Source organism: Macaca thibetana, chromosome 5, assembly GCF_024542745.1.
Source record: "Macaca thibetana thibetana isolate TM-01 chromosome 5, ASM2454274v1, whole genome shotgun sequence".
In the NCBI taxonomy this organism is placed as follows: Eukaryota; Metazoa; Chordata; class Mammalia; order Primates; family Cercopithecidae; genus Macaca; species Macaca thibetana.
The window spans coordinates 135,240,433-135,267,087 of NC_065582.1; the positions used below are offsets into that span (position 1 = coordinate 135,240,433).

Consider the following 26,655-nt stretch of genomic DNA (forward strand, 5'->3'; position numbering starts at 1 on the left):
GAGACGGAGTCTCGCTCTGTAGCCCAGGCTGGAGTGCAGTGGCCGGATCTCAGCTCACTGCAAGCTCCGCCTCCCGGGTTCACGCCATATCTCCGGCCTCAGCCTCCCGAGTAGCTGGGACTACAGGCGCTGCCACCTCGCCCGGCTATTTTTTGTATTTTTTAGTAGAGACGGGGTTTCACCGTGTTAGCCAGGATGGTCTCGATCTCCTGACCTCGTGATCCGCCCATCTCGGCCTCCCAAAGTGCTGGGATTACAGGCTTGAGCCACCGCGCCCGGCCTTTTTTTTACTTTTTGAGACAGGGTATCACTCTTTTGCCCAGGCTGGGGCTGGCATGATGCCATAGCTCACTGCAGCCTCAACCTCTTGGGCTCAAATGATCCTTCCACCTACCTCCACCTCCCCAGAAGCTTAGGCATGTGCCTTCACACCTTGCTAATTTTTAAATTTTTTTGTAGAGACATGGTGTCTCCATGTTGCCCAGGCTGATCTTGAACTCCTGGGCTCAAGTAGTCCTCCCGTCTTGGCTTCCCAAAGTGCTGGGATTATAGGGGTAAGCCACTGCACCTGCCTGCTTTTTTGGACGTATTAAATTTGAGATATTTATAAAATTAATGGATTGGATATTTAGGTAGTTGGCTGTATAAGTCTGAATTCAAAAGGGAGATTTAGATTACAGATATGTGTCTGATCATTATCAGCATTTTGATGGTAGGATAAAAAGAGAAGAAGGTGCAAAATTAAGCCCTCTAATATTTGAGAGAAGAAAAAGGAGGAGGAACCAGCACGGTAAACTGGGAGATAGGAGTTAAGTGAAATACTAGCAGATCGCGGGTGGAATTCTGGAAAAGGAGAAGGTGAGGCACTGTAAGAAACAGGGGTTCTCAGAATACTTCCCTTGAAGTCTCCAAGTATATTTTGTCCCCTGCACTCATTACAGTAGTTAAATGTTCAGCAGAAATATGTAAGCATGGGGTGAGCCCAGTGGTCTAATAACATTCAAAGTAGGACCTTGGGTCCGGAACATTATCAGATACTGTATGACCTCACTGAAAAGAGGATTCTATGCCTGATCTCTCAGCCTGGTCCTGGGTCTGGATCTGGATATTTCTCACATTTGCCTTGGTTTGATGCTCATGGAGTGCCCACAAGAATAGAGATCACTTTATGAAGCTTGCAGAACAGGTTGCATGATTGTTGTGCTGCTGCTTGCTAGTAAAAGTTTATGCTTGTAGAAAGAAAAGTTAATGGGCCAGGCGCCATAGCTAATGCCTGTAATCACAGCACATTGGGAGGCCCAGGTGGGAGCATCACTTGAGGCCAGGTGAGACCTGCCTGGCCAACATGATGAAACCTTGTCCCTACTAAAAATACAAAAAATTAGCCAGGTGTGGTGGTGCACACCTGTAGTCCTAGCTACTCAGGAGATTTAGGCATGAGAATTGCTTGAACCTGGGAGACAGAGGTTGCAGTGAGCAGAGATTGTGCCACTGCACTCCAGTCTGGGCAACAGAATGAAATTCTGTCTCCAAAAAAAAAGCTAATGAATTTGATAGCCTAAAGAAGCAAGATTCCAAATCCAAAGCGTTAGATCTATTTACTTAATAATTACTTGCCAATCATTCATTTGCTAAGTGTTATTTTTATTTAATTGTACATTAATGAAACTACATCATATATTGGCTACTTTTAAAATTTTGATCAGAGAAATTAAATTTGATCAGAGTTATTACATGCCTGGAAATTTTCAGAAAAAATGATGCATCTTTTTAGAGTATAAAACTGGTTTCAAACTTGTAACTGTCTTATTTATGTTTAAGGTTCCAGCATCTTGGACAGAGCTGTTATTGAACACAATTTGTTGTCTGCAAGCAAATTATATAATAATATTACCTTTGAAGAACTTGGAGCTCTTTTAGAGATCCCTGCAGCTAAGGTATCTTCTTGATTCCAATACATTTTAAAAACAGTTAAGAGGTGAAACTATTAAAATAATGAGAAAATAAAATAAATGTTGGAAACAACAAGAAAATACATGTTGGAAACAACATTTGTTATCTTCCAACAAGATAAATGTTGGAAACAACAGAATTACACCTAAAAGCCACAAGTAAATGTAAATAAATTCTTTAGAAGTTAAAATAGGCCTAGTATGTTTAGTGGAATTCTCTTAGTGTTTTTGGTGTTTTAAATTGTGTTTTGTGATCAAATGACCTAGAATAGAAATCTTTCAGGAGTTTCAGGTTATGACACCCATTTTCTGAGAATGTCTTTGTTTGGTGTCTGTTTAAATCTACTTTATAGTGGTTTTTGACTTCTGACTAAGATTTTGATACATGCCTTACTTTTTTGTGCCCTAGATTGACTCAAAGTTTAAATATTTCATCTTTTTGAGAGAATGATATGGTAATGCTCCAGGCTATTCTGTTGTAGCTTCTATGCTTGGATTTAACTTAAGAAGTTGACTGACTTACTAGGGAATGTAATTTTATTGTTTGTTTTAGGTTTTGGTTGACTATATATAAATTCTGACAAAGTACCAATGACATTTAGAGAGTATTGCAGGTATCATTTACAAAATATTCTCTTGATTTTAAATAAAATTAAGCAATCAACCTTACTTTTAGCTAATTTGTAAACTTTAAAGTCATGCAGTTATGGGTCACATCCCTTTTTCTCTGGCAGTGAAATTTTTTGTCTGTTTATTTGTTTTTTTTTTTGTTTATTTTTAGAGACAGGCTCTTGCTCTGTCACCCAGGCTGGAGTGCAGTGGCACGATCATAGCTTACTGCTGCTTCAGACTCGTGGGTTCAAGCAATCTTCCTGCCTCAGACTCCCAAGTAGCTGGTACTACAATTATGCATCACCACGCCTGGCTAATGTTTTTGTTTGTTTGTTTTCCCCCAAGACGGACTCTAGCTCTGTTGCCCAGGCTGGAGTGTAGTGGTGTAATCTCAGTTCACTGCAACCTCTGCCTCCCAGGTTCAGGCAATTCTCTTACCTAAGCCTCCTGAGTAGCTGAGATTACACCACCACGCCTAGCTAATTTTTGTATTTTTAGTAGAGATGGGGTTTCACTGTGTTGGCCAGGCTGATCTCAGATTTCTGATGTTGTGATCCACCAGCCTCAGCCTCCCAAAGTGCTGAGATTACAAGTGTGAGTCACCACGCCCAGCCTTTTTTTTTTTTTTTTTTTTTTTAAAGAAACAGGGTCTTGCTGTGTTGCCCAGGCTAGTCTTGAACTCCTGGTCCCAAGTGATCCTCCTACCTCGGCCTCCCAAAGTGCTGGGATTACAGGCATGAGCCATTGTGCCTGGCCTGACAATGAACTTTTAATTAGAATTTTCTAACAATTCCTTTACTTGTATACATTCAATACACAATAAAGGAAGAACAATTTGGGAGTCAAGGTTTAAGTTACCATTAAAAGAGACTTTCTTCTTGAGGCTTTAAGGTATGATCTCTTGCTGAGACTATTGGAGGTGAATATATTTTTAACAATAAATGCTAGTCATAGTCTATTCAGGACTGATTGATTGTGAAGATGGTCAAAATTAATAAATAACCAGGTCACAATCCAGTTTGCTTATGCACAGTAAACATTAAGTATGTCTTCAGGAGTTAGGTAGCAGACTTTTTGCTTTCTTTTAATTGTCTTTTAAACCCTTTCAATTTATATTGGAATTTCACCATCTACCTTTCAATTTTTAAAGAGTTTCTGGGGTAGCAAATACTGTGGAAATTGAAATAAAATAAGAAAAACTAGTTTGTTTGGGTTTTTTTGAGATGTGGATCCCAGTAAGAAGAAAAATTGATAGTTTGCTTTTGAGCAGAAGAAAAAATGGTAAAGTTATATTCTTGTCCAAAATCTCACAAGAAAAACAGATCCCAGTTAACTTAAAATAATGGCTTATGCACAGCAAGAACTGGGAAATAGCCAGATTTACAGGATTTACTCTTCTAGTGACAGATTAACATATATGTAAAGTTTAGTGATGGTAGTTAAACCAGAAGCTTTCAGTTCTCTTATCATATGTGAATAACTAAAAGATATGATAAAGTTTCAGAGAGTTTTTTTTTTCCCCAATAGGCGGAAAAGATAGCATCTCAAATGATAACAGAAGGACGTATGAATGGATTTATTGACCAGATTGATGGAATAGTTCATTTTGAAAGTAAGAGGTTTTGTGTATTTCTGTCATAATGAAATAGCAGTGAACTGTTGTTATATTTATGATTAAAACATGCTGGACAGTTTCCTTTGACTCAGAATCTTATTACTGGAATGAGCTTATTTCCCAAAGAAATAATTTAAAATAATTTTTAAGAAGTTATATTCATGAGGCTGGGCATGATAGCTCATGCCTGTAATCCCAGCACTTTGGGAGGCCGAGACAGGCGGATTACTTGAGGTCAGGAGTTTGAGATCAGCCTGGCCAACACGGTGAAACCCTGTCTCTACTAAAAATACAAAAATTAGCCAGGTGTGGTGGCAGGCACCTGTAGTCCCAGCTACTCAGGAGGCTGAGGCAGGAGAATTGCTTGAACCCAGGAGGCAGAGGTTGCAATGAGCCAAAATTGCAGCACTGCACTCCAACCTGGGTGACAAAGCGAGACTCTGTCTCAAAAAAAAAAAAAAAAAAAAAAAAAAATTATATTCATGAATGTACTTACTGCAGGATTTTCTATGTTAAGGAAAAATTTGAAACTCAAATTGTTGTATCAGTTCATTCATTTATGCATCAAATATTTATTGACCACATAGCAGGCATGTATCAGGCATATGGAAATGACAGTTGCATTTCCTATTCAGCAACTCATTAAACTAATGGAGGCAGACAGGTAAGTGGATCCCTTGACTTTTTCATTGTCTAATACCTTCTCAGCTCCTTATTCCGACCTCATTTATATCCTGGACCTTACTGTACCCAGAACTGTTCCACTTGTAGAATTTTTTTTTTTTTTTTTTTTTTTGAGATGGAGTCTCGCTCTGTCACCCGGGCTGGAGTGCAGTGGCCAGATCTCAGCTCACTGCAAGCTCCGCCTCCCGGGTTCACGCCATTCTCCTGCCTCAGCCTCCCTAGTAGCTGGGACTACAGGCGCCCGCCACCTCGCCTGGCTAGCTTTTTGTATTTTTTAGTAGAGACGGGGTTTCACCGTGTTAGCCAGGATGGTCTCGATCTCCTGACCTTGTGATCCGCCCGTCTCAGCCTCCCAAAGTGCTGGGATTACAGGCTTGAGCCACCGCGCCCGGCTCACTTGTAGAATTTTTATTTGAAATATCTCACTCTGGCCATAACCTTTTTCTTGTTTCTCTAGTGGTCTGTGGTCTGTCTCCGTTACTCCCAGTTCAGTTCTTCCTTGACCTTATTGGAGTTTCTGGTCCATTGACTCTTCTGTTTTCTTCCAGTTAACATAATCTTTTTTGTGCTGGAGGAGAGTCAGGCATCAGACAGGCTGATACTTCTCTAAAGTCAAGGTCACAGGTCCTCAGCACTACATAGGATTCATGGTACATTTCTCTAGTCCACTCCTTTTCCTACTTTGCAATGGCTATTTCAGTTTTGGTTTTTCTTAAATTTCTGACTTTTCTCCCCATTTACTCTCAGTAGAAAATCTTGTTTCCTATTTCAAAGGGGAAAAAAGCCATCAGTATGAAGTATTTTGATTTCTTTTTTTAGTTTTTTTATTTTTTCTCTGATTCAATTTGATATTTTAACTTCTTTATCAGATGTAGAAACACTTTAATTTTAGATGTAGATGTGAATCTTTTTCTTCCTTCGTGTTTTACTGTGAATGGTTCCTGTCACCCTGTCTGGTTCTTCCACTCGGGCTTTGGACCTTTTCTCTGATCCTTTCCCTCTCCCCTCCCACCAAAAAACACTGGTTTAGGAACCTGAGGTTAGCAGTTACTTTTGTCTGGTTTTATCCTTTTTTCTACTGGCTTCTTTCCATCAATATTTACACATCCTCAGGACTCTCCCATTTTAATGAAAATCCTTATATCTTCCAAATCTCATCTTGACTTTTCAACATATCAAATAATGTTCATCTCTCACTACTTTTTGAACCTTCTCCCCACCACCACAGCATTGACTTTTGTCATCTCTTCCATCCGATTCTACTTTTCCTCTTATATCTCCAGCTATCCTTCATAGTCATCTTTGTAGAATCTGTAGTACCTTTAAATTTAAATACTAGTTACTTAGGACTTAATCCTAGACCGTTCCCCACTTATGCTACTGAATTTCCATGGATAATCTCATCTATTTCCTTTGATTCAGTTACTGCCTCTGTGTAGACAATGCCTACATTTACCTTTCTGGGGTGAATCTTCTAAGTCCTAGCCCCATGGTTCTGGTTTACTACTAAGGTGTTTCTACCTGATTGCTTCGGCATCTTAGCATGAACATATCAAAAACTGAATTTATTATCTTCCCTTCTTATGTGTCCCCCACGACTAACCAACCAGCCATCCCAAAACTGCATTGTTAGCTTTCTCCAATATTCCTTATCCTTGGGCTCAAACCATCCTCCTGCCTCAACCTCCTAAATCCCTGACGTGCTGGGGACTACAAGTGTGAGCCATTGAACCGGGTTCTTTTCTTCATTTCTTACTATCACCAACCTGTTCTGAACCCTACTATTATAACCTCTTCAGGTGTTGAGAAATAACCTCTTTCTTTCTCATAGCTACAATTGCTCCTTTCTAGACCAGTTCCCTAGTACCTCTGGAATGATTATTTTCTTTTAAAAATTGCAAACATAAAAAAGAAATAAACAAATGGTTAAATCATGTTATTCTTTTGTTTACGCCCTAATGAATGTCTTCCCCATTGCTTGTAGAACAAAGTTATACAAAGTCTCCCCAAAGCTGGTCCTGGTCCTTTCTAGCTTTCTCTTGCATAAGTCTTCTTTTTATTTTTTTCAGCATTGCAAATTCTTCCCCCTATCAAACATTCTGAAATATTCACCCCTTTCCATCCATCTTCTCTTTGTCCCCTGTCTCAATTTGAATATCCTTAATCAGTAATGATTTTCCTGGCTCTCCAGATTAGATATGGCTTTAAATTATATGTTCTCATGTCAGCCTGAATTTCTTCCTAGCATTAATCTTAGTTATTTTCAGTTGTATAACTCTTTGTCTAAATGTCTGTTTCTGTTTCCAAGCTAAGCTTCCTGGTGATAAGTATTAAGTCTGTCTTATTTTCCATGGTACATCCAACATCTGTTCCAGTGTCTGGCACATTGTAAATGAGAAATAAGTGTTGAATAAACAAACACAGCATATGATGAGTAATATAGCATTTCCCCTTCTGTGCGTTAATGTTACTTGTCTGTTTCCTCCCTTCCCTCACAACTCTCCTTCTGGCCTTCCCAGTATCAATTTGCTGTAGCTTTTGTTATAATGATTTTTTTTTTTTTTTTTTTAAAGAGATAAGGTCTCGCTCTGTTGCCCAGGCTGAGGTGCAGTGGTATGATCATAGCTCACTGTTGCCTCAAACTCCTGGGCTCAAGCTGTCCTCCTGCTTCAGCCTCTCTAGTAGCTAGGACTACAGGTGTGCACCACTGCACCTGGCTAGTTGTTTTTCTTCTTGAGATGGGGTCTTGTGGTATTGCCCAGGCTGGTCTTGAGCTCCTGGCCTCAAGTGATCCTCCTGCCTCAGCCTCCCAAAGTGCTAGGATTATAGGTATGAGCTACTGTGTCTGGCTTTTTTTTTTTATTCCTTTCTTTTTGAGATGGAGTCTTGCTCCATTGCCAGACTGGAGTGCAGTGGCGCAGTCTCGGCTCACTCCAACCTCTGCCTCTCAGGTTCAAAGGATTCCCCTGCCTCAGCCTCCTGAATAGCTGAGACTATGGGCACATGCCACCATACCCAGCTAATTTTTTGTATTTTAGTAGAGACGGGGTTTCACCATGTTGGCCAGGATATACTGGTCTTGATCTCCTGACCTCGTGATCCGCCCGCCTCGGCCTCCCAAAGTGCCGGGATTACAGGCGTGAGCCACTGCGCCTGGCTGATAATTTTAACTTTATCTGTAATATGTGTCACAAATATTTTTTTCCATTCTGTCAGGTTTTCTTTTTCTTTTTCTTTTTGAGACAGAGTTTCGCTCTTGTTGCCCAGGCTGGAGTACAGTGGCTCAATTTCGGTTCACTGTAACCTCCACCTCCCAGGTCCAAGCGATTCTCTTGCCTCAGCCTCCCAAGTAGTTGGAACTGCAGGCACGCACCACCATGCCCATGCACCACCATGCCCAGCTAATTTTGTATTTTTAGTAGAGATGGGGTTTCTCTATGTTGGTCAGCCTGGTCTTGAACTCCCGACCTCAGGTGATCCACCCATCTCAGCCTCCCAAAGTGCTGGGATTACAGGCATGAGCCACTGTACTGCACCCGGCCGAATTATGTCAGGTTTTCTTCTGGAAGACAAGGCATAACATAAACACATTTTTAAAGTTTTTTGCACTCAAATAGGTCAATGTTTTATTTTATGGCTTTTTAATTTACTGTATTGATTAAGAAAGTCTCTTCTACCTTGGAATAAAACTAGCATTTTCCTAAAGTTTTCTAATATTATAGTTTTACATTTAGAAATTTAATCCATCTACAGTTCATTTTTGTGGATAATTTTAGATTATGGTCTAGTTTTTTTCTAGGTGAATAGCCAATTATCCAAGTATCATTTATTAAATAAAACATCCTTTCTGATTAAATTGTGATCTTTGACATATCTGATTAGGTTCCACATATATGTTTGGGTCTATTTCTGTACTCTATTTGGTTCCACTGATCTGCAACAATATGGTAATAAACAAATTTATAATAAACTTTAGCATTGGTAAAGCAACTCCTGCTTCCCACTACTTTTTTTTGTTAAATTGAAATTCACATGGGCTGGACACAGTGGCCTACAATTGTGACCCCAGTGCTTTGGGAGGTTGAGGTGGAATAATTGCTTGAGCTCAGGAGTTCAAGACTAGCCTAGGCAACATAGCAAGACCCCATTTCTACCGGAGAAAAGAAAAAAAAGAAGGAAATCCACATAATAGAACAATAGCCATTTTAAAGTAAACAATTCAATGGCCTTTAGTACATTTTCAAGGTTGCACAACCTCTATCTCTGTCTAGTTTCACATTTTCATCTTCCCAAAGGAAGCCCTTGCCCTTTAAGCAGTTACTCTCCGTTCCTTCCTTCCCCCAGCTTCTGGCAACCACCAAACCCATCTTCTGTCTCTGGATTTACCTAGCCTGGATAGTTCATATAAATGGAATCATGTAATATGTGACATGTGACCTTTTGGCTGATTTCACTCAGCATGGTATCTTTAGGGTTCATCCATGTCATGGCAGGTAATCAGTGCTTCATTCATTTTTTTAGCCAAAGAGCATTCCGTTGGATGGATATACCTCAATTCCACCACTGGTTTTCATTTTCAGAATTATCTTGGCCATTCTTAAACACCAATATTTTATGCTAACTTTAATAATTTTGGCCTGGTTAGAAAACAAAATAGAAAAAAAGGGGGTTTGTTTTTGGGATTTCTTTAAATTTATTTATTAAAGGAGAAGGATTGATATTTTTATGTTACTGTGTATTTCCACCAGGGAATGTGATTTGTGTCTGTTTAAGTTATCTTTTGCCCTTTATTAAGATTTTATAGGTTGCAGCCAGGTGCGGTGGCTCACGCCTGTAATCCCAGCACTTTGGGAGGCTGAGGTGGGCAGATCACAAGGTCAAGAGATTGAGACCATCCTGGCCAACCAACATGGTGAAACCCCGTCTCTACTAAAAATACAAAAATTAGCTGGACGTAGTGGCATATGCCTGTAGTCCCAGCTACTCAGGAGGCTGAGGCAGGAGAATCCCTTGAACCCGGGAGGCGGAGGTTGCAGTGAGGTGAGATCGCACCACTGCACTCCAGCCCAGGTGACAGTGAGACTCCGTCTCAAAAAAAAAAAAAAAAAAAAGATTTTATAGGTTGCTTTTTCACTAAATCTGTGCCCTTTTTTATAAATTTTGGTGCTGTTTTGAATGGGACATTCCTCTCAATTTTTTATTTCTAACTATATAGTGCTGGTATAGAGAAAACCCTGGTGGATTCAAGGTGACTTTTTTTGAGGAGTTTAAATATTAAGATATTTATCTAACTCCAGTCAAGTACGGATTTGAATGTGTAGATAGACTTGCTTTCCCCAGTAGGTGGCAGTGTCTTATGAATCTGCAAGCCTTGGTGATGAAAAGACAGCCTCAGTCTTTTGTTGTGGTTGAGGTTATGGCTTAGTCGGTTTTATTTCGTTTCACTAGTAGTAGTAATAACATGCATATGTATGTATTTGTTTTGTTTTATTTTGTTTTATACTTTATGCCAGTAATTTGGGTACTTTTGAAATGCTAGAAATTAAAAAAAAGAAAAAACACTTTTCTTAACTGTGTTTAAATAGGTTAGTTTTATTAGCCAAGATTTTTTAGAGGTTTTTTTGTTTTTTTTTGTTTTTGTTTTTTTTTTTTGAGATGGAGTTTCACTCTTGTCGCCCAAGCTGGAGTGCAGTGGTATGATCTTGGCTCACTGCAACCTCTACCTCCCGGGTTCAAGCGATTCTCCTGTCTCAGCCTCCTGAGTAGCTGGGATTACAGGTGCCTGCCACCACGCCCGGCTAATTTTTGTATTTTTACTTTTCTTTTTTTTTTAATTCTTTAATTTTTCTATTTTTAGTAGAGACAGGGTTTTGCCATGTTGGCCAGGCTGGTCTCAAACTCCTGGCCTCAGGTGATCTGCCTGCCTCGGGCTCCCGAAGTGCTGGGATTACAGGCATTAGCCACCATGCCTGGCCTGATTTTTAGACTTTTAAAAGCTAATAAAACTATTGGCTGGACGTGGTGGCTCATGCCTGTAATCCCAGCACTTTGGCAGGCCAAGGCGGGTGGATCATGAGGTCAGGAGTTGGAGACCAGCCTGGCCAAGATGGTGAAACCCTGTCTCTACTAAAAATGCAAAAATTAATCAGGCGTGGTGGCAGGTGCCTGTAATCTCAGCTGCTTGGGAGGCTGAGGCAGGAGAATCGTTTGAACCCAGGAGGCGGAGGTTGCAGTGAGCCGAGATCATGCCACTGCAGTCTAGCCTGAGTGACAGAGCAACTCTATCTCCAAAAAAAAAAAAAAAGAGTATTTATTGTTTTTATTTTTTTTAATAATTTTTTTCTTTTTTTTAGATATTTAAAAGGAACATGACTGCTCCAAGAATAGGCATGTAAAAAGTGTGTATCTTTTAACTCACAGTTGCTGTGAATACAAAGGAATAATTTTAATTTTGTACATTTTTTTTCCCCTTAGCACGAGAAGCCCTGCCAACGTGGGACAAGCAGATCCAATCACTTTGTTTCCAAGTGAACAACCTTTTGGAGAAAATTAGTCAAACAGCACCAGAATGGACAGCACAAGCCATGGAAGCCCAGATGGCTCAATGAATCCTTGCAGAACTTCTGTGCACATGACATCTTTTTCCATGTTGTGCAGATCAGTTTCACTATCTCCAAAGCATTTGCATCATGACCTTATACATTTCAATCCCTTTTATGCTGGATTCCGTTTAAAGAAGACATTATTAGAGCAGGAAGTACAAGCATTTAAAAATATGTAGTTCCCGTATATTTCAGGTTCTCTGTGTATTAAGCTAACTCAGATGTTTTGAAAGCTTTTTCTTTAAACAGAGGTGAAATATCTGTGGCTAAAAAGTTTGAGATTTGTGATAACTTTGTAGTCATGTAAAACTTAAGTGCTTCATGCCTCTCCAAATGTGGTTATTCAATAAATGGAGAAATGAGCCAAATAAAAGTAGTACTTTGTTTTTAGTTAGCGAAGAGTATTTTGTTCCCTTTTCCTTCAACAGACATTGATTTATGCCATATGCTAGAAATACAAAGTTGAGTCATAATGCGTGTTCTCCAGGCGTCCAAAGAGTCAAAGAGCCAAGAGACAGTAAGTTTAATCCTTGTATTTGCTCCAACTACTAGAGCACACAGAAAGTAGCTCTTCATTTAGGAGAGAGAAGTCAGGGAAGGCTCCAAAGAGGGTTATTTTAGCTGAGCTTTATAGAAAAACATGGGGAAAGGACTTGAAAAAGTATGTAGGTGACTTTTAGTGTCAGCTTCAACATGTAAAGAGCTTGGAAGTCATCACATCCCTCCTCACAGCAAAATAAAAAAACTGAACAGATTGGAATATCAATGGTTTTTCTTTGATCCATGGAAGAATTAAAGTCACAGGGCAAACCACCACTCAAAACCCTGGAGAGACAGGCAAATACAGAGACTCACAATTGAGGTCAGCTTACTGGGAGAAGAGGCTGCTGGTCAGTGACTGGTAGGAACACTAAAATGGTAACTATTTGGATATTTTCTTAAATGGTAAAAATAAATACATACAAAAAAGTAAAATGGTAACAATGACAGCTACAGTAAACCTCAAATACAGCCCAGCTCCTATCCAAATTAATATAAAGCCTCATATTAAAACCTAGTTACCGGCTGGGCATGGTGGCTCATGCCTGTAATCCCAGCACTTTGAGAGGCTGAGGCGAGCGGATCACTGACACCAGGAGTTCAAAACCAGCCTGGACAACATGGCGAAACCCCATCACTACTAAAAACAGAAAAATTAGCTGAGTGTAGTGGTGCACACCTATAATCCCAGCTATTTGGGAGGCTAAGGCAGGAGAATTGCTTGAACCTGGGAGGCAGAGGTTGCAGTGAGCCAAAATTGTGCCACTGCACTCCAGCTGTGGACACAGAGCAAGACTGTCTCAAAAAAAAAAAAAGCCTAATTACCTATTACCTGATGCCTCATGTCTGTCTTTCAACCAAAAAATTATAAAGCATGCTAAAAGGTTAGAAAAAAACATAATCTGAAGAAAAAAAAATGTTCAAAAACAAAAAATGTTCAGTATACAAGAAATAGAGGGGAACTTCATCAATCAGATACAGAATATCTACAAAAAACCTGCATCATACTTAATGATGAGAGACTATATGCTTTCACCCTAGGTCAGGAGCAAGGCAAAGATGTTTACTCTCATGTTGCTATTTAATATCATACCAGAATCCTAGCTATTAAGACCAGATAAGGAAATGCAGCTTTAAACAGATTGGGAAGGAGGAATAAAACTGTCTTTGTTCACAGTCAACATGATTGTCTATATAGAAACACATACAAAAAGTCTCCTGAAACTAATAAACAATCACGGCAAGATCACAGGATAGAAGGTTAATGTACAAAAGTCAATTGCTTTCCTATATACCAGCAATGAACAATTGGAATTTGAAATTTTTATTTTTATTTTTTTTTGAGACGGAGTCTCACTCTGTTGCCCAGGCTGGAATGCAGTGGCCGGATCTCAGCTCACTGCAAACTCCGCCTTCTGGGTTCACGCCATTCTCCTGCCTCAGCCTCCCGAGTAGCTGGGACTACAGGCACCCGCCACGTCACCCGGCTAATTTTTTTTTTTTTTTTTTTTTTGTATTTTTTAGTAGAGACGGGGTTTCACTGTGTTAGCCAGGATGGTCTCGATCTCCTGACCTCGTGATCCGCCCGTCTCGGCCTCCCAAAGTGCTGGGATTACAGGCTTGAGCCACCGCGCCCGGCCGGAATTTGAAATTTTTAAAAAGTATGTATCTTGAAGGCAGGGAAGATTGGGAATTTTATGAATGAAGAATTGGCAGGAGAGTGGGCTAAAGAGGTAAAATGAGGCTGGCTACACTGTGAAGAACCAAGGAAAATACTGGGGTCTGTTTTTTTTAGAAAATTCACAATTTGGCTGTGCGCAGTGGCTCACGCCTGTAATCCCAGCTCTTTGGGAGGCCGAGGCGGGTGGATCACCTGAGATCGGGAGTTCAAGACCAGCCTGACCGGCCGGGCGCGGTGGCTCACGCCTGTAATCCCAGCACTTTGGGAGGCCGAGGCGGGCGGATCACAAGGTCAGGAGATCGAGACCACAGTGAAACCCCGTCTTTACTAAAAATACAAAAAATTAGCTGGGCGCGGTGGCAGGTGCCTGTAGTCCCAGCTACTTGGGAGGCTGAGGCAGGAGAATGGCAGGAACCCGGGAGGCGGAGCTTGCAGTGAGCCGAGATCACGCCACTGCATTCCAGCCAGGGGGACAGAGCGAGACTCCGTCTGGAAAAAAAAAAAAAAAAAAAAAAAAAAAAAAGACCAGCCTGACCAACATGGAGAAACCCTGTCTCTACTGAAAATACAAAATTATCCGGGGTGGTGGTGCGTGCCTGTAATCCCAGCTACTCGGGAGGCTGAGGCAGGAGAATCACTTGAACCCGGTAGGTGTAGGTTGCTGTGAGCCAAGATTGTGCCATTGCACTCCAGCCTGGGCAACAAGAGTGCAACTACATCTCAAAAAAAAAAAATTCACAATTTAACTCATGGTACACGGTGTATAGGATGGACTGGAGAGAAGGCAAGAGAAGCTGGAGTTTCTAGAGGCAGGAAGTTTAGTTTAAAGGGTATGAACGTGATTTGCCAAAGAGATAATAAGGTTTGGACTACATTTATGCCAGCAAAGAGGAGAAGAGAGATTAATTCATTCAATAAACGATTGAGTAGGTACCTACTAAGTGTCAGGCATTGTTGTAGACACTGGAAATACAGCAGCAAACAAAATAGATCACCCCTTGGGGCTTTCAAGTGGAGTATTGGTGACAGAGTGGGTGAAATTGGATATCGGGGAAAAGGAGAAAGGTGCGATGAGGCAATTCAGGGGTCATTGGTACCTGGATTTCTCACCTTGAAAAACTAAGTGATACCATTGGACCTGTTGGGTAGACAAGGTCTAGGGGACATCCAGATGGACTCGTTTTCACAGCTAGCAAGAGAGACATTCTGAAGATCAATAGTAAGGGAGAAACTGGAAGTACAGACTTTGGGGTCCTAAGAGGTAGTTGTAACCATGGGAGTAGATGATACTATCTAAGAACATGAGATGTGAAAGGAGTGGACCCAAGCTAGAACCCTGCAAAGCACCTGCATCTGTAGAGTAAGTGGAGGAAGGGGCAGAGTGCTTGAATTTGTTGAGTGCCTACTAAGTTCCAGGTGCTTTGGCATTTTGTCTCACTGAGATTTCACAATAAATATATAAGATAAATAGTTTTGCCCCTTACTTCCCTCCCCCCCCCCAAGGAAAAAGAAATGGAATCAGAAGTGTAGGAGGAGAACTAGGGGAAATTAGGAAGTGAAATTTTCATCAGGGCAAAATGATGCTGATGGATCAAATGGGATAAGAAATGTGAAAAAAATCATTTTACACCTTTATCCATCAATATTTAACCAAAATTGTGTCATTGAATTTGATCATTGACATTTTCTTACTCTGATATCTCATATTCAAAAGGGAAAGAAAATCAACAACACAATAAATAACCCCCTCAGGAATGCAGTGGAAAAGCAAGGCTTGGTATGTTGTTTTGCATAAAATCTTGCTTTGCCAGCATTAATACTAACAGGTAGCATGAGAAGAAGCAAAAGTGTTGGCTAAATGTACCATAACTGCCTTGGAATAGTTATCTGTAGTCTATTTTTTTCTTTCTCTCATCTAAAGTTCTTAGATGAAAGAGAGCTGGGTTACTGTGGAACAAAATCTCCTGCTCAGAAACCAAAGTATGAGGCCTGGTGCAGCGGCTCACACCTGTAGTTCCAGCACCTTGGGAGGCTGAGATGGGAGGCTTGCTAGAGGCCTGGAGTTCAAGGCCAGCCTGGGCAACATAGAAAGACCCCCAACTCTAGACTGGACACGGTGGCTTATGCCAGTAATCCCAGCACTTTGGGAGGCCGAGGCGGGTGGATCACGAGGTCAGGAGTTTGAGAACAGCCTGGCCAAGATGGTGAAACCCCGTCTCTCCTAAAACTACAAAAATTAGCTGGGCGTGGTGGTGGGCACCCGTAATCCCAGTTACTCGGGAGACTGAGGCAGGAGAATCGCTTTTACCCAGGAGGCGGTGATTGCAGTAAGCCGAGATCGCGCCACTGCATTCCAGCCTGGGTGACAAAGTGAGACCCCATCTCAAAAAAAAAAAAAAAAAAAAAAAAATAGACCCCAACTCTGTTTAAAAAAAAAAAAAAAAGAAAGAAAAGAAAAAAAAGAAACCAAAGTATAAAAACAAAATTATGAGACTGACCCTTGGAATTAACTAGTGAAAAAGACATTTTAAGGGGAGCAAAAAGGCATGAAGAATCTTGTCAGTAAAATCTTTTATTTGGTTTATATTTCAAATGTAATTTTAAAAGTTTATAAGCCAGGAAATTTGATAATATGAAAGCAAGGAGAAACTAAGTTGCACCATTTAGCTAAGCTCAGGGACAACATTCATTTATAATAAATCAAAAATTTGAGTTTTTCCATGCCATCAGTTGTACTTAAACATATCCATCATATTTCAGTTGCAAAAGATGGTGAAGAACTCAAGCTGAAGAGGTGTCTGCTGATTTTTGTTGCTTCGGTAAGAGCTTTTCACCTATAAAGGACACACAAAGAAGAGTTTTGAATTTTCTCAATGTACTTTTATAATTTTTAATAAACTTTTAATTGCAGAATCATTTTTGATTGATGGAAAAGTTGCAAAGATAGTACAGAGAGCTCTCAGGTATCCAGCACCCTATTTTCCTGTTGGTTAACATCTTACGTTACCATGGGAGGTTTGTCAAAATTAATGAACCCATACTGACACATTATTACTAATCAAAGCCCATACTATCTTCAGATTACTTGGTTTTTACCTACTGTTTTTTTCTGTTCCAGCATCTCATCCAGAATACCACATTACATTTAAATGTCATGTTCTCTTAGGCTCCTCTAAACTGTGACTGTTTCTCATCCTCTCTTTGTTTTTGATGACCTTGACAGTTTTCAGGAGGAGTAGTCAGGTATTTTGTGGAATGTGCCTCAGTTTAGGTTTGTCTGATGGTTTTCTCATGGTTAGACTGGAGTAATGAGGTTTTGGGAGGAAGACCACAAAGGTAAAGTGCCATTCTCATCACATCAAATCAGGGGTGCAAACTATCAATATATTACCAGTGATGGTGACGTCGATTACCTGCCTCAGGTCATTGTGTCAGGTTTCTCCAGTGTGGAGTTACTCCATACAGCATAGAAAGTGTACTTGCGTGCTGTACTTTTCATACTGTACTTTTTGGAAGGAAGTCACCATGCAAACCCCCACTTCACGGTGGGGAATCATGCCGCTCTCCTTGAGGAAGGAGTATCCACCTAAATATGTGGAGTTCCGTATGGCAGCTGTGTCTCTTCTCCCACACAGAAATTCTCAAAATTCCCAGTTTTCCCTGCTTTCAACACGCATACTTTTCTTCAATTTTCAAATTTTATTCAATCATTTATGTTAGTATAAACTCATAAATATTTGACACTTTGGGTTATAATCTAACACGACCTTATTTTATTCCTCAAAGTGTCCCAGTTTGGACTGTGGGGAGCTTTCCAGTTGATTCCTACGTCCTTTGTCTCAATCTATTTTTAACGTAAATCATGTTGTTATTCCTTGCTCTTTCTCTCGTTTCTCCCCATTTCGATATCTGTGTATCTAAAGCTTTATTGCCAGTGAGTGATGTAGGGTCCAAGTTGATGAGGAGGAGTCAGGACTGCCAAGGTATTTTACTTCAAACCCATCTAAAGATTCAGTGAGATATTTTCCCTGAGGTTAAAGAAAACACTTGTGCTATCAGGACTCATTATCATCAATGTGTGGGTAGATATTTGATGTAAATTGTTTCATGCATTTATTTAAGTAAACAGTGTTGGAATGGTCTAACTCTCCATCTTTGCTTGTAGCCTCATCCTGTACAGTCTGTACTATATACTGCTATTAGATTAATATTTACTATTTTTAAATTTTATTTATTTTTATTTTTATTTTTTAGTAGAGATGAGGTCTCGCTATGTTGCCCAGGCTGGTCGCTGGTGCTGAACTCCTGAGCTCAAGTGATCCTCCCACCTAGGCCTCCCAAAGTGTTGGGATTATAGGCATGAGCCACTGTGCCCAGCTTTAGATTCATATTTCTAAAGTGTAGTTCTATTCATTTACTTCAAGCCTGCAATAACTTCCCAATTCCTACCAGGTCATTAGCTTAGTATTCAGACATTGCATGCTAAGGCCCCAATTCACTTTTTAAAATCTTTTATTTTTCGTTATTTTTCTACTTATGCCATATGTTCTAACCAAGTTGGACCTAAGTTCATATTTTCTCTTTTTTTTTTTGCCTCTCTAGTTTCATGAATATTGCTGATTAGAAGCAACATTTCATTTCTTTTCTTTTTCTTTTCCTTTTTTTTTTTTTTTTTTTTTTTGAAACAGGGTCTTATTCTGTTGCCCAGGCTGGAGTGCAGTGGTGTGATCATAGCTCACTGCAGCTTCTACCTCCCAGGCTCAAGTGATCCTCCCACCTCAGCCTCCCAAGTAGCTAGGGCTACAGGTGTGCACCACCACACCTAGCTAATTTTTGTATTTTTTGAAGAGACGGGGTTTCAACATGTTCCCCAGGCTGGTCTTGAACTCCTAGGTTAAAGCAATCCTCTTGCCTTGGCCTCCCAAAGTGCTGGAATCACAGGCGTGAGCCACTGCACTCAGCCTCCATTTCTATTAATTAAAACCACATCTTGAGTCAGTGATCCTCTGTTTGCCCCATCTAATTCACTTACTCCCTTGACCATCCTGCTGCATGCCCTGGGAGGCGACCTGGGGACTACAGTGACACTTGGCTGCCTTCTGCCTTTCTGGTGGGTTCAGCCAACGGGAAACCCAGAAGGACATCCTAAAGTGAGGTCAGGGTACTTTTTCAGTTCTGTGGGTTGCCTCCGGCTGCTCAAAACCCTCTCTTGAGAGGATACTGTTTCTTTCAGGGCAGCCTTCTTCACACAGCTCTCTCCTTAAGGATTCAGGTAACTGCTCCCTCTTCTCCTCCCTGGGGCTGTTGCCAGGCAGATTATTACACCATGCCTTGTTATTTCCCTACAGTGCCCCACCCACACCTTTATACTTAGTCTTCATTAAATCCTTGAACTATCACAGTTTCAGTGCCATCAGTTTCTCGTTGTGAACTAGTACACACTTCTTCTTTAGAATTAAAAATCACTTCTTTCAAGAAACTTTCACTTATACATCTTATAAGATGTGATCTTTTCCTCCTCTGAACATAAAATATCACTTTGTCTATAGCCATTAATTGAATTCTGCATTTTAGTTAGGGGTTTGTCTAATCCCCCTTTTTTAGTATAAAGTCTATAATGACAGAGGGACCAGCTTATTCATCTTGCCCCCCAACCCCACCACAATACCTAACAGTATCTTACCTAGTCTTAGATATTGATACATTGATACATTACTTGCAAAGACAATGTATACTTGATCCTAGATCCTTGATACATTACTTGCTAAGTAAATGAACATTTTTTTACATATCTCCCAAGAGTTATTTTTATTAACCTATACAGAGTCTTTATCACTTCAGGAAGGAAATTGGCTATTAGAAAGAGTAGAAAAATTGTTTTCTTTCCATACTCAAGACATATTCTACAGGGGATGGAGTAAATCATGTTGATTTCTACTTAACTACATCCTCAATAGATAGTCCTGAGAAAAATTAGTTGGACATGACTTGATTGAATTTCAGATGGTGAATTCCATATAACTTCCAAACGTTCTAAATTCTATTTCCACCTCTTTCAAAGTTCAACTTCTCCAATAGGAGTTTTCTATTTAACCTCACCTTGCTATGATAGATGCTTTATGCCACAATCAATCCAAATATCATATAGTATGTTATTTTCATTGCTCTTCTATTTTATAATTATTTACCAATTCCTTTTGTCAACTTGTTTGTCTTAGCAGGGAAAATGTTTTCTAATTCTTTTGTATCTCACCATACTCTGGTATTTTACAACTGGTAAGTGCTTCCTTAATAGACCACCAGAATTCTGAGAAGTTTAGAAAATTCACCATTCCTTTATTTACTAAATTATAGTTTCAAAGTATGGAGCTATCTTCTTCATAAGAAGAAATTAAAGCCAATCTTGATATTATGATAGCACTTCAGGAGACTTAAGAAATAGCTATTGCTGAATTATTCAAAACAATGAGTAATTGACAAAGTCGTTAGTGATATTTCTAAAAACCCACATATTCTGAGAGGAATGTTTGCATTGACTCACCATCAGTTTTTAGAAAGCACGCATGGCTCTCCTTCTGTTGATATCTCTCTTGATTTGGCAAAGAGAACAATGAGGACAGCAAAGGGTTACCATATAGTCATCACAAATAGATCCCTGTTTGAAAACAAAAAAGAAATAAAAATATAAAATTCACCTATTTGGAGTTAAGACTTGCCACATCTTGAAGAGAAGCAGAAGGCACTGCTCTTTAGGATTCAGAGTTTGGATGGATACATTTAGGAAATGTTACCTCGCTTTTTCATATAAATGTTGTCTCATTTTATGACAGAAAATATTTTCTATACTTTACATTTCTGAAAATGTAAGAAGATGTCCAACCAAACTATCAAGTATGAGAGTTAAATATCTTTAGGAAGTGGAATTTCAAAACTCTTTTCTCCTGGACCTCCTCTCTGTCACAGGAAGTTAGTAGAGGATGTGCTCCACCAAAATGTGGGTGTAAACCAAGGAAGAGGAAGATACGGGATATAAGAAGCAGGAGTCTAACATAGGAGAGAAGCTAATGGAATCTCCAGGGTCATGGTGAAGGGAGATCCCAGGATGAGAGCTAAGCACTAGGAATAATGGGCAACTAGTTCAAAAGGTAGTAGGACTGGAAGTGATTTCATCATGAAGATGAAAATGATAAAACATCTACGTGTTGAAGGTGTTGGGAAGAGATTTAGAAAACTGGCAAACAATTTGGGGTTAAAGGACTCATAAGTAAATGGAGGAAAAATACTAACAAAAAACTCAATAATTACTAATACCAGGAAAAACAAAATTGAACAGGAAAAGCAATCATATTTACTATATGACTCAGCTCTGAAGTTGAATAAAACAAATATAAGTATCCTAATGTAAACACTGAATATGGAATTAACCATATAACTATATTGGAAAGAATGGGATGGGGGAGAGGGCACATGTGTGTGGTGGGGGGAGGAGGAGAAAACAGAACTAAATTCACATCTTCCCTAGTAGGAGGTTAACAGATAATGCCTCTAACTAAAAGTCAAGAAGTAGCAATACAAGTGTGTGATTTGGAGATATGGAGAAAAATTCCCAAGACATCAGCTCTAGGGAAGAAGTAAGGAAGAAACTTTTGGGGACTACTTTGTAAAATTAGATGATTTTAAAAACACTTTGTTTCAGGGTTTTGATAAATAAAAATATTAAAGCTGCATTAGAAAACAGTGGCATTTACATTCCTGGCATTTAATCGACTTGAAACTGAACACAGTCATGGGCAGGGCACGAGATGAACCCTAATCTCCATCAAGTGCAGGGTCTACAAACCATATCAAGCACTGATCTTAGAAGCAGTTTAGGGAGGGTCAGAACCTTGTAGCCTCCAGCTCCATGACTTCTAAACTATAATTTCTAATCTTGTGGCTAATGTTAGTCCTACAAAGGCAATCTAGTCCCCAGGCAAAAAGGAGGTCTGCTTTGGGAAAGGGCTATTACCATGTTTGTTTAAACTATAAACTAAGTTTCTCCCAAAGTTAGTTCAGCCTACACCCAGGAATGAACAAGGACAGCTTGGAGATTAGAAGCGAGATGGAGTCAGTTAAGTTAGATCTCTTTCATTGTCTCGGTCATAATTTTGCAAAGGCAGTTTCACCACCTCAGTCTCCTGAAAAAGAGTTTCAGGCTAGGACTACAGGTGTGCTCTACTGCACCTAGCTGAAACTATTTTATATTGTCACTTAAAAATATTTATCATTTTGTTAATTCCAAAAAAAAAAAAAAAAATGCTTACTGACAGCACTTGTGAACAAAATTTAAAAATAATAAAAATTAAAACAATTTTAAATGCATGCTATAGATAATTTTAATGACGAATTGAAACACAGAACAATATTAAGTGAAAATAACAATATAATCCCTTTCTACCCAATGTCATTACGAGAGATAAACTATTAATAATCTGCTGTGTATCCTCTTTCCTTAGCTTTTGTTCTATGCCTATGACTCATATAAATATAGATTAGACGAAGATACAGCTATGAACATGGACATATCGAGTTTGGCATTTCAGGAGTTCTTTTGTTTTTTAAAAATGAGGTCATACTATCCCGTAACTTATTTTTCCTACTTGATATATGATAGACAATACTGTAAGACATTTCTATGTCTTGTTTTATGTCCTTGAGAGCTAAATCTTGTGACCATATGGGGATACTTTCTTTTGGTTTCCACCATCCAGAGGAGAGGAATTTGGGGGTTCATGTCATAGTTAGTCCAAAAAATTTTTCTTGAGCAGATAAAAGCCTTGTGAGCTTGAAATTGGCTTCTCTAAGCTCCTTCTGGAAAAAGCAGTAGAAACTGCTCAGTGCTATATAGCTCAGCAGCTAAGGTGTTATCTTTTTGGCAGTGGCGGCCTGGGTTCAATTGTTGGCTTCTGGAATGATTCCTTTCTGGTTTGTAATTTGTGTAACTTTGCCATTTATTGAGGTGTTTTTCCACCAATGGATAGCTTCTGATTTCCCCTCTTGAATTTTCCTTTCTCTGAACTACCTCGTGGAGACTGTAAATCTTGTAGAAAAGAAACTGCTTGCCATGTCCTTGAAGAACCGAGGAGGTTACCTTTGGTAAAGTTCAGAAACCAGAAATATTGGCCGCGTGGCATGGCTAAAGTCGGGTAATAAGATATCTGAAAGGATTTATTTTTTAGAGAGTATTTTGTTAAAAGTCAGCTTAATTAAAAGTGGATAAACAAGCTATAGGTATATTTAAAAGGCCTTTATATTTTTCTCTTCTTGGAACTTGTTTTTCTGAAAAAAGATTTTTTTCTTCTCAGTTGACTGAATTATTTTTCTCCATTTTTTTTTTTTTTTTTTTGGTCTTGTCATCCTTAAGGCACATGAGAGGCCCTAAGATAACTTCTGGTAGCCTAGGACTCATTGGGAAAAACAGAGGAGGCACCAGAGACTGCGTTTTGGCCGGGGGTGGGGGGGATGACACTGTTTTCCTCATGAAACCCCAGGAATTGGATACAGCCAAAGTGGATAGATGCCTGTCAAAATCAAAGACTCTGTTCTGTTTTGCATTGTGTTATCTGACGGTTTTGAGTTTGGGGGGTATCAGCAATCACTCTGCATTATGAGAGAGCTTTGGTGTGTAATAACTAGATAGGAAATATACTTTAAGGGGTGGTTAACAGTAGTATGGAGGGATACTTGACTCTTCACACTTAGATCAGAGAAGCATGCTCTTGGCCACCTGGAAGATAAGGCAACATGCTCACCCCTCATTGGGAGATGAGACTCTCATGAGGATGGGCTAATTACAAAATGGGCTGATTGGCTTTGGGCTGCCTTGTAATGAAATGCACAGTCGGTAAAAGCACTGCACTGTCTTCTTCCGTAGTATTTCCCTCCTTTTGGGGATCCAGAAACTAGTATAAAATGGCATCTTTAACTTTGGAGATCTGTCTTTGCCTTCAGCTGTTTGTTTGTTACTTATTTGGTCCTAGAAATGCATGCTCTCCCAGCTCTGTTCCTTCAAGGGCTCTACCCTGAAGCCAGTCATCCAATTAAGAAACGGGCAAATGAAAAAATCTTTCAAGTGCCCAATCTTCTTTCTGTCTGTATTTACATGTGAGGTGTGTGTGTGTCTGTGTGTATGTGTGTGTGACGTTTATATATAAAAGAGCTCTGATTAATTGGCTTAGAAAAAAGGGCTTAAATAAAATATTTTGTCAGAACAATAGAAACTTTAATGCCTTTTTGTTCACATGGCTTTAGTAATCTTTTGGAAATAAGGACAGTTTTAAAGATTATTGGTAAAATAAGTTGTCTTGAAAATGTAGACATTTGTCCTAAATTAAGGTCAGATATCAGATTTGCTAAATGCTTTAAGGTCAAACCGTTTCTTTGACTTTTGAAAATTGTTCGATTTACCTACTTTGGCGGCTTAGCTAATATATAAGGCCTGGGGACATATGGAGAGCCATGCCCACTAGCTATGCTAAAACGTCAGACCTTATCTTCATTTCTGTCTAATGTCCTAGGCTCCACCCCAATACATAATTAAAATCTCTTACTTATCAGAGTTTTCGCCAAAAATAAAAGTTGCTAAGAGTTAATACTATAACATGTAATTGAGACCACTGGAGAAACAGTTTTAAAAAATACAAGGTGTGTAGGGAATGTGTTTTTGGTAAAAGATTGTAAGAAGGCATAGGAATATGGCTTTTGTTAAAGGGAATGTAATTTTGTCTAGTTCTGAGGGTTTTTTTTTTTTTTTTTTTTTTTTGAGATGGAGTGTCGCTCTGTGGCCAGGCTAGAGTGCAGTTGCGCGATCTTGGCTCACTGCAACCTCCGCCTCCAGGATTCAAGCGATTTTCCTATCTCAGCCTCTTGAGTAGCTGGGACTACAGGTGTGCGCCACCATGCTCAGCTAATTTTCATATTTTTAGTAGAGACGGGGTTTCACCATGTTGGCCAGGATGGTCTCAATCTTCTGACCCTGTGATCCGCCCACCTCGGCCTCCCAGAGTGCTGGGATTACAAGCGTGAGCCACTGTGCCGGCCCGAGGGTTTTAAAGATTGTCTTAACCTAAAAGAGTAACGGGACAAAACTAAAGGTTTAAGGAAAGTGAAAAGGGTTTGTAAAGGGTTGATCTTGTAAAACATTCTGTTAGTATAAACAAGTTGGCCAAGAGCTAAAAAAAATTATTTAGCATTTTTCCATAGGTTAAAACATTCAAATCATACTGACGTGGGGCCAGAATCTGGGCCCATGTGTCCAAATAACAGGATTTTCTTAGAAAATGGATCTGCTGTTTGATGGAAAATTATAAAGCGTTCTAAAAAGTTTATGAAAATCTTACCTTACAGTCAAACTAATTAAAACTGGATAGATATATACAATTGTATGTAAAAACTAGCTTTAGCATTAAAGATGCACTAATGCAAACATGAAATTCGGTTTTCTTTTTCAAAGATGATTTTTATGTAATGTTAAAAGATAATGAAAGAGTTTTGTTTTCTCCTGTGGGTAAATGGCAGGAACAAAAGGAGGACAGAAAGAAGAGACAGATTCGACTGGCTTCACGCCATCTTCATTGAGTCTTGTTTAGAAAGCTAAGTCTCCTCTATTAGAACAAAAGGTTTGGTTTTTTTTTTTTTTTTTAATTTTGTTAGTTATTTTTGCCAAATGAATGACTTACGGTGACTTGGGATTCTATTTTGTGATATCTGGTGTTTTAGACCTTTGATATTTGACAAACTTTCCAAAATCAAATTATAAATTATGTCTCTTTCTAACCTAATAGTTAGATATTAGGTCCTCTAAATGGCTTATTTGGTACAAAAATCATACAGGAAGCAGTGTCAAATATGAAATTACTTTCTTTGGTCTATATTTGTGTAAATGTGTTATTGGTATATGTTCTAAAATTATATAAAACTGCTATAATTCTAATATGACTTAGTATATGTTAACAATAATAATTATAATTATTATGTTGAATGGCTGTGTGCCACAGAAGTAAATTTCCTTGTCAATTGTGCCTTTAGCTGTGGCTGCCCTAAAATGTCTTTGTCATCCACAGACAATTGTTTTCTCACTTTGGTCCTCTTTAAAAGACGATTTTATAATCAGCTATCACTTTTTTTTTTTTTTTTTTTTTGAGATGGAAATTTCATTCTTGTTACCCAGGCTGGAGTGCAATGACACAATCTCAGCTCACTGCAATTTACAAATTGAAGGTCTGTGGCAACCCTGCATCAAGCAAGTCTATGGGTGCCATTTTTCCAACAGCGTGTGCTCACCTCATGTCTCTGTGTCACAGTTTGGAAATTCTTGCAATATTTCAATTTTTTTCATTCTTACTATATCTCTTATGGCCACCTGTGATCACTAGACTTTGATGTTACTATTTAATTATTTTGGGGCACCGTGAACTACACCCATCCATATAAGGTGGTGATATAGTTTGGATGTTGTCCCCACCCAAATCTCATGTCAAATGTAATCCCCAATGTTGGAGGTGGGGCCTGGTGGGAGGTGACTGGATCATAGTGGCAGATTTTCCCCTTAGTTCCAATAGTGAGTGAGTTCTCGTGAGACCTGGTTGTTTAAAAGTGTGTAGCACAGGTCGGGCGTGGTGGCTCACACCTGTAATCCCAGCACTTCAGAAGGCCGAGGCAGGCGGATCACAAGGTCAAGCGATCTAGACCATCCTGGTAAACATGGTGAAACCGGTCTCTACTACACACACACACACACACACACACACACACACACACACACAAAGATAGATGGGAGAGACAAGATTGCACCACTGCACTCCAGCCTGGTGACACAGCAAGACTGTCTCAAAAAAAAAGTGTGTAGTACCTATGTCCCCCTTCCTCCTGCTCCAGTCATGTGAAGTGTTGGCTCCCCCTTTGCTTTCTGCCGTAATTGTAAGCTTCCAG

At 39.5% G+C, this 26,655-nt stretch overlaps 3 protein-coding genes across 6 annotated transcripts in view; 2 read left to right on the top strand and 1 right to left on the bottom strand.

The window, feature by feature from the left end:
- Positions 1–11,833, top strand: part of COPS4 (COP9 signalosome subunit 4) — a 160,207-nt gene extending 148,374 nt beyond the window's left edge. The window contains exons 9-11 of the mRNA XM_050790165.1: positions 1,822–1,937; positions 4,092–4,176; positions 11,338–11,833. Of these exons, the coding sequence (XP_050646122.1) occupies positions 1,822–1,937; positions 4,092–4,176; positions 11,338–11,471 (335 nt within the window). The 3' untranslated portion in view covers positions 11,472–11,833. The remainder of the gene's footprint in view (positions 1–1,821; positions 1,938–4,091; positions 4,177–11,337) is intronic.
- The window catches only part of MRPS18C (mitochondrial ribosomal protein S18C), an 856,900-nt gene that overhangs the window by 418,345 nt on the left and 411,900 nt on the right, over positions 1–26,655 (top strand). The window lies entirely within an intron of this gene.
- Positions 16,246–26,655, bottom strand: part of PLAC8 (placenta associated 8) — an 80,382-nt gene continuing 69,972 nt past the window's right edge. For both annotated transcript variants that reach the window (XM_050790203.1, XM_050790201.1), the window contains exons 4-5: positions 20,228–20,341; positions 16,246–16,520 (exon numbers count right to left, since the gene is read on the bottom strand). In XM_050790203.1, coding sequence (XP_050646160.1) covers positions 20,237–20,341 — 105 coding nt within the window. In that variant the 3' untranslated portion in view covers positions 16,246–16,520; positions 20,228–20,236. The remainder of the gene's footprint in view (positions 16,521–20,227; positions 20,342–26,655) is intronic.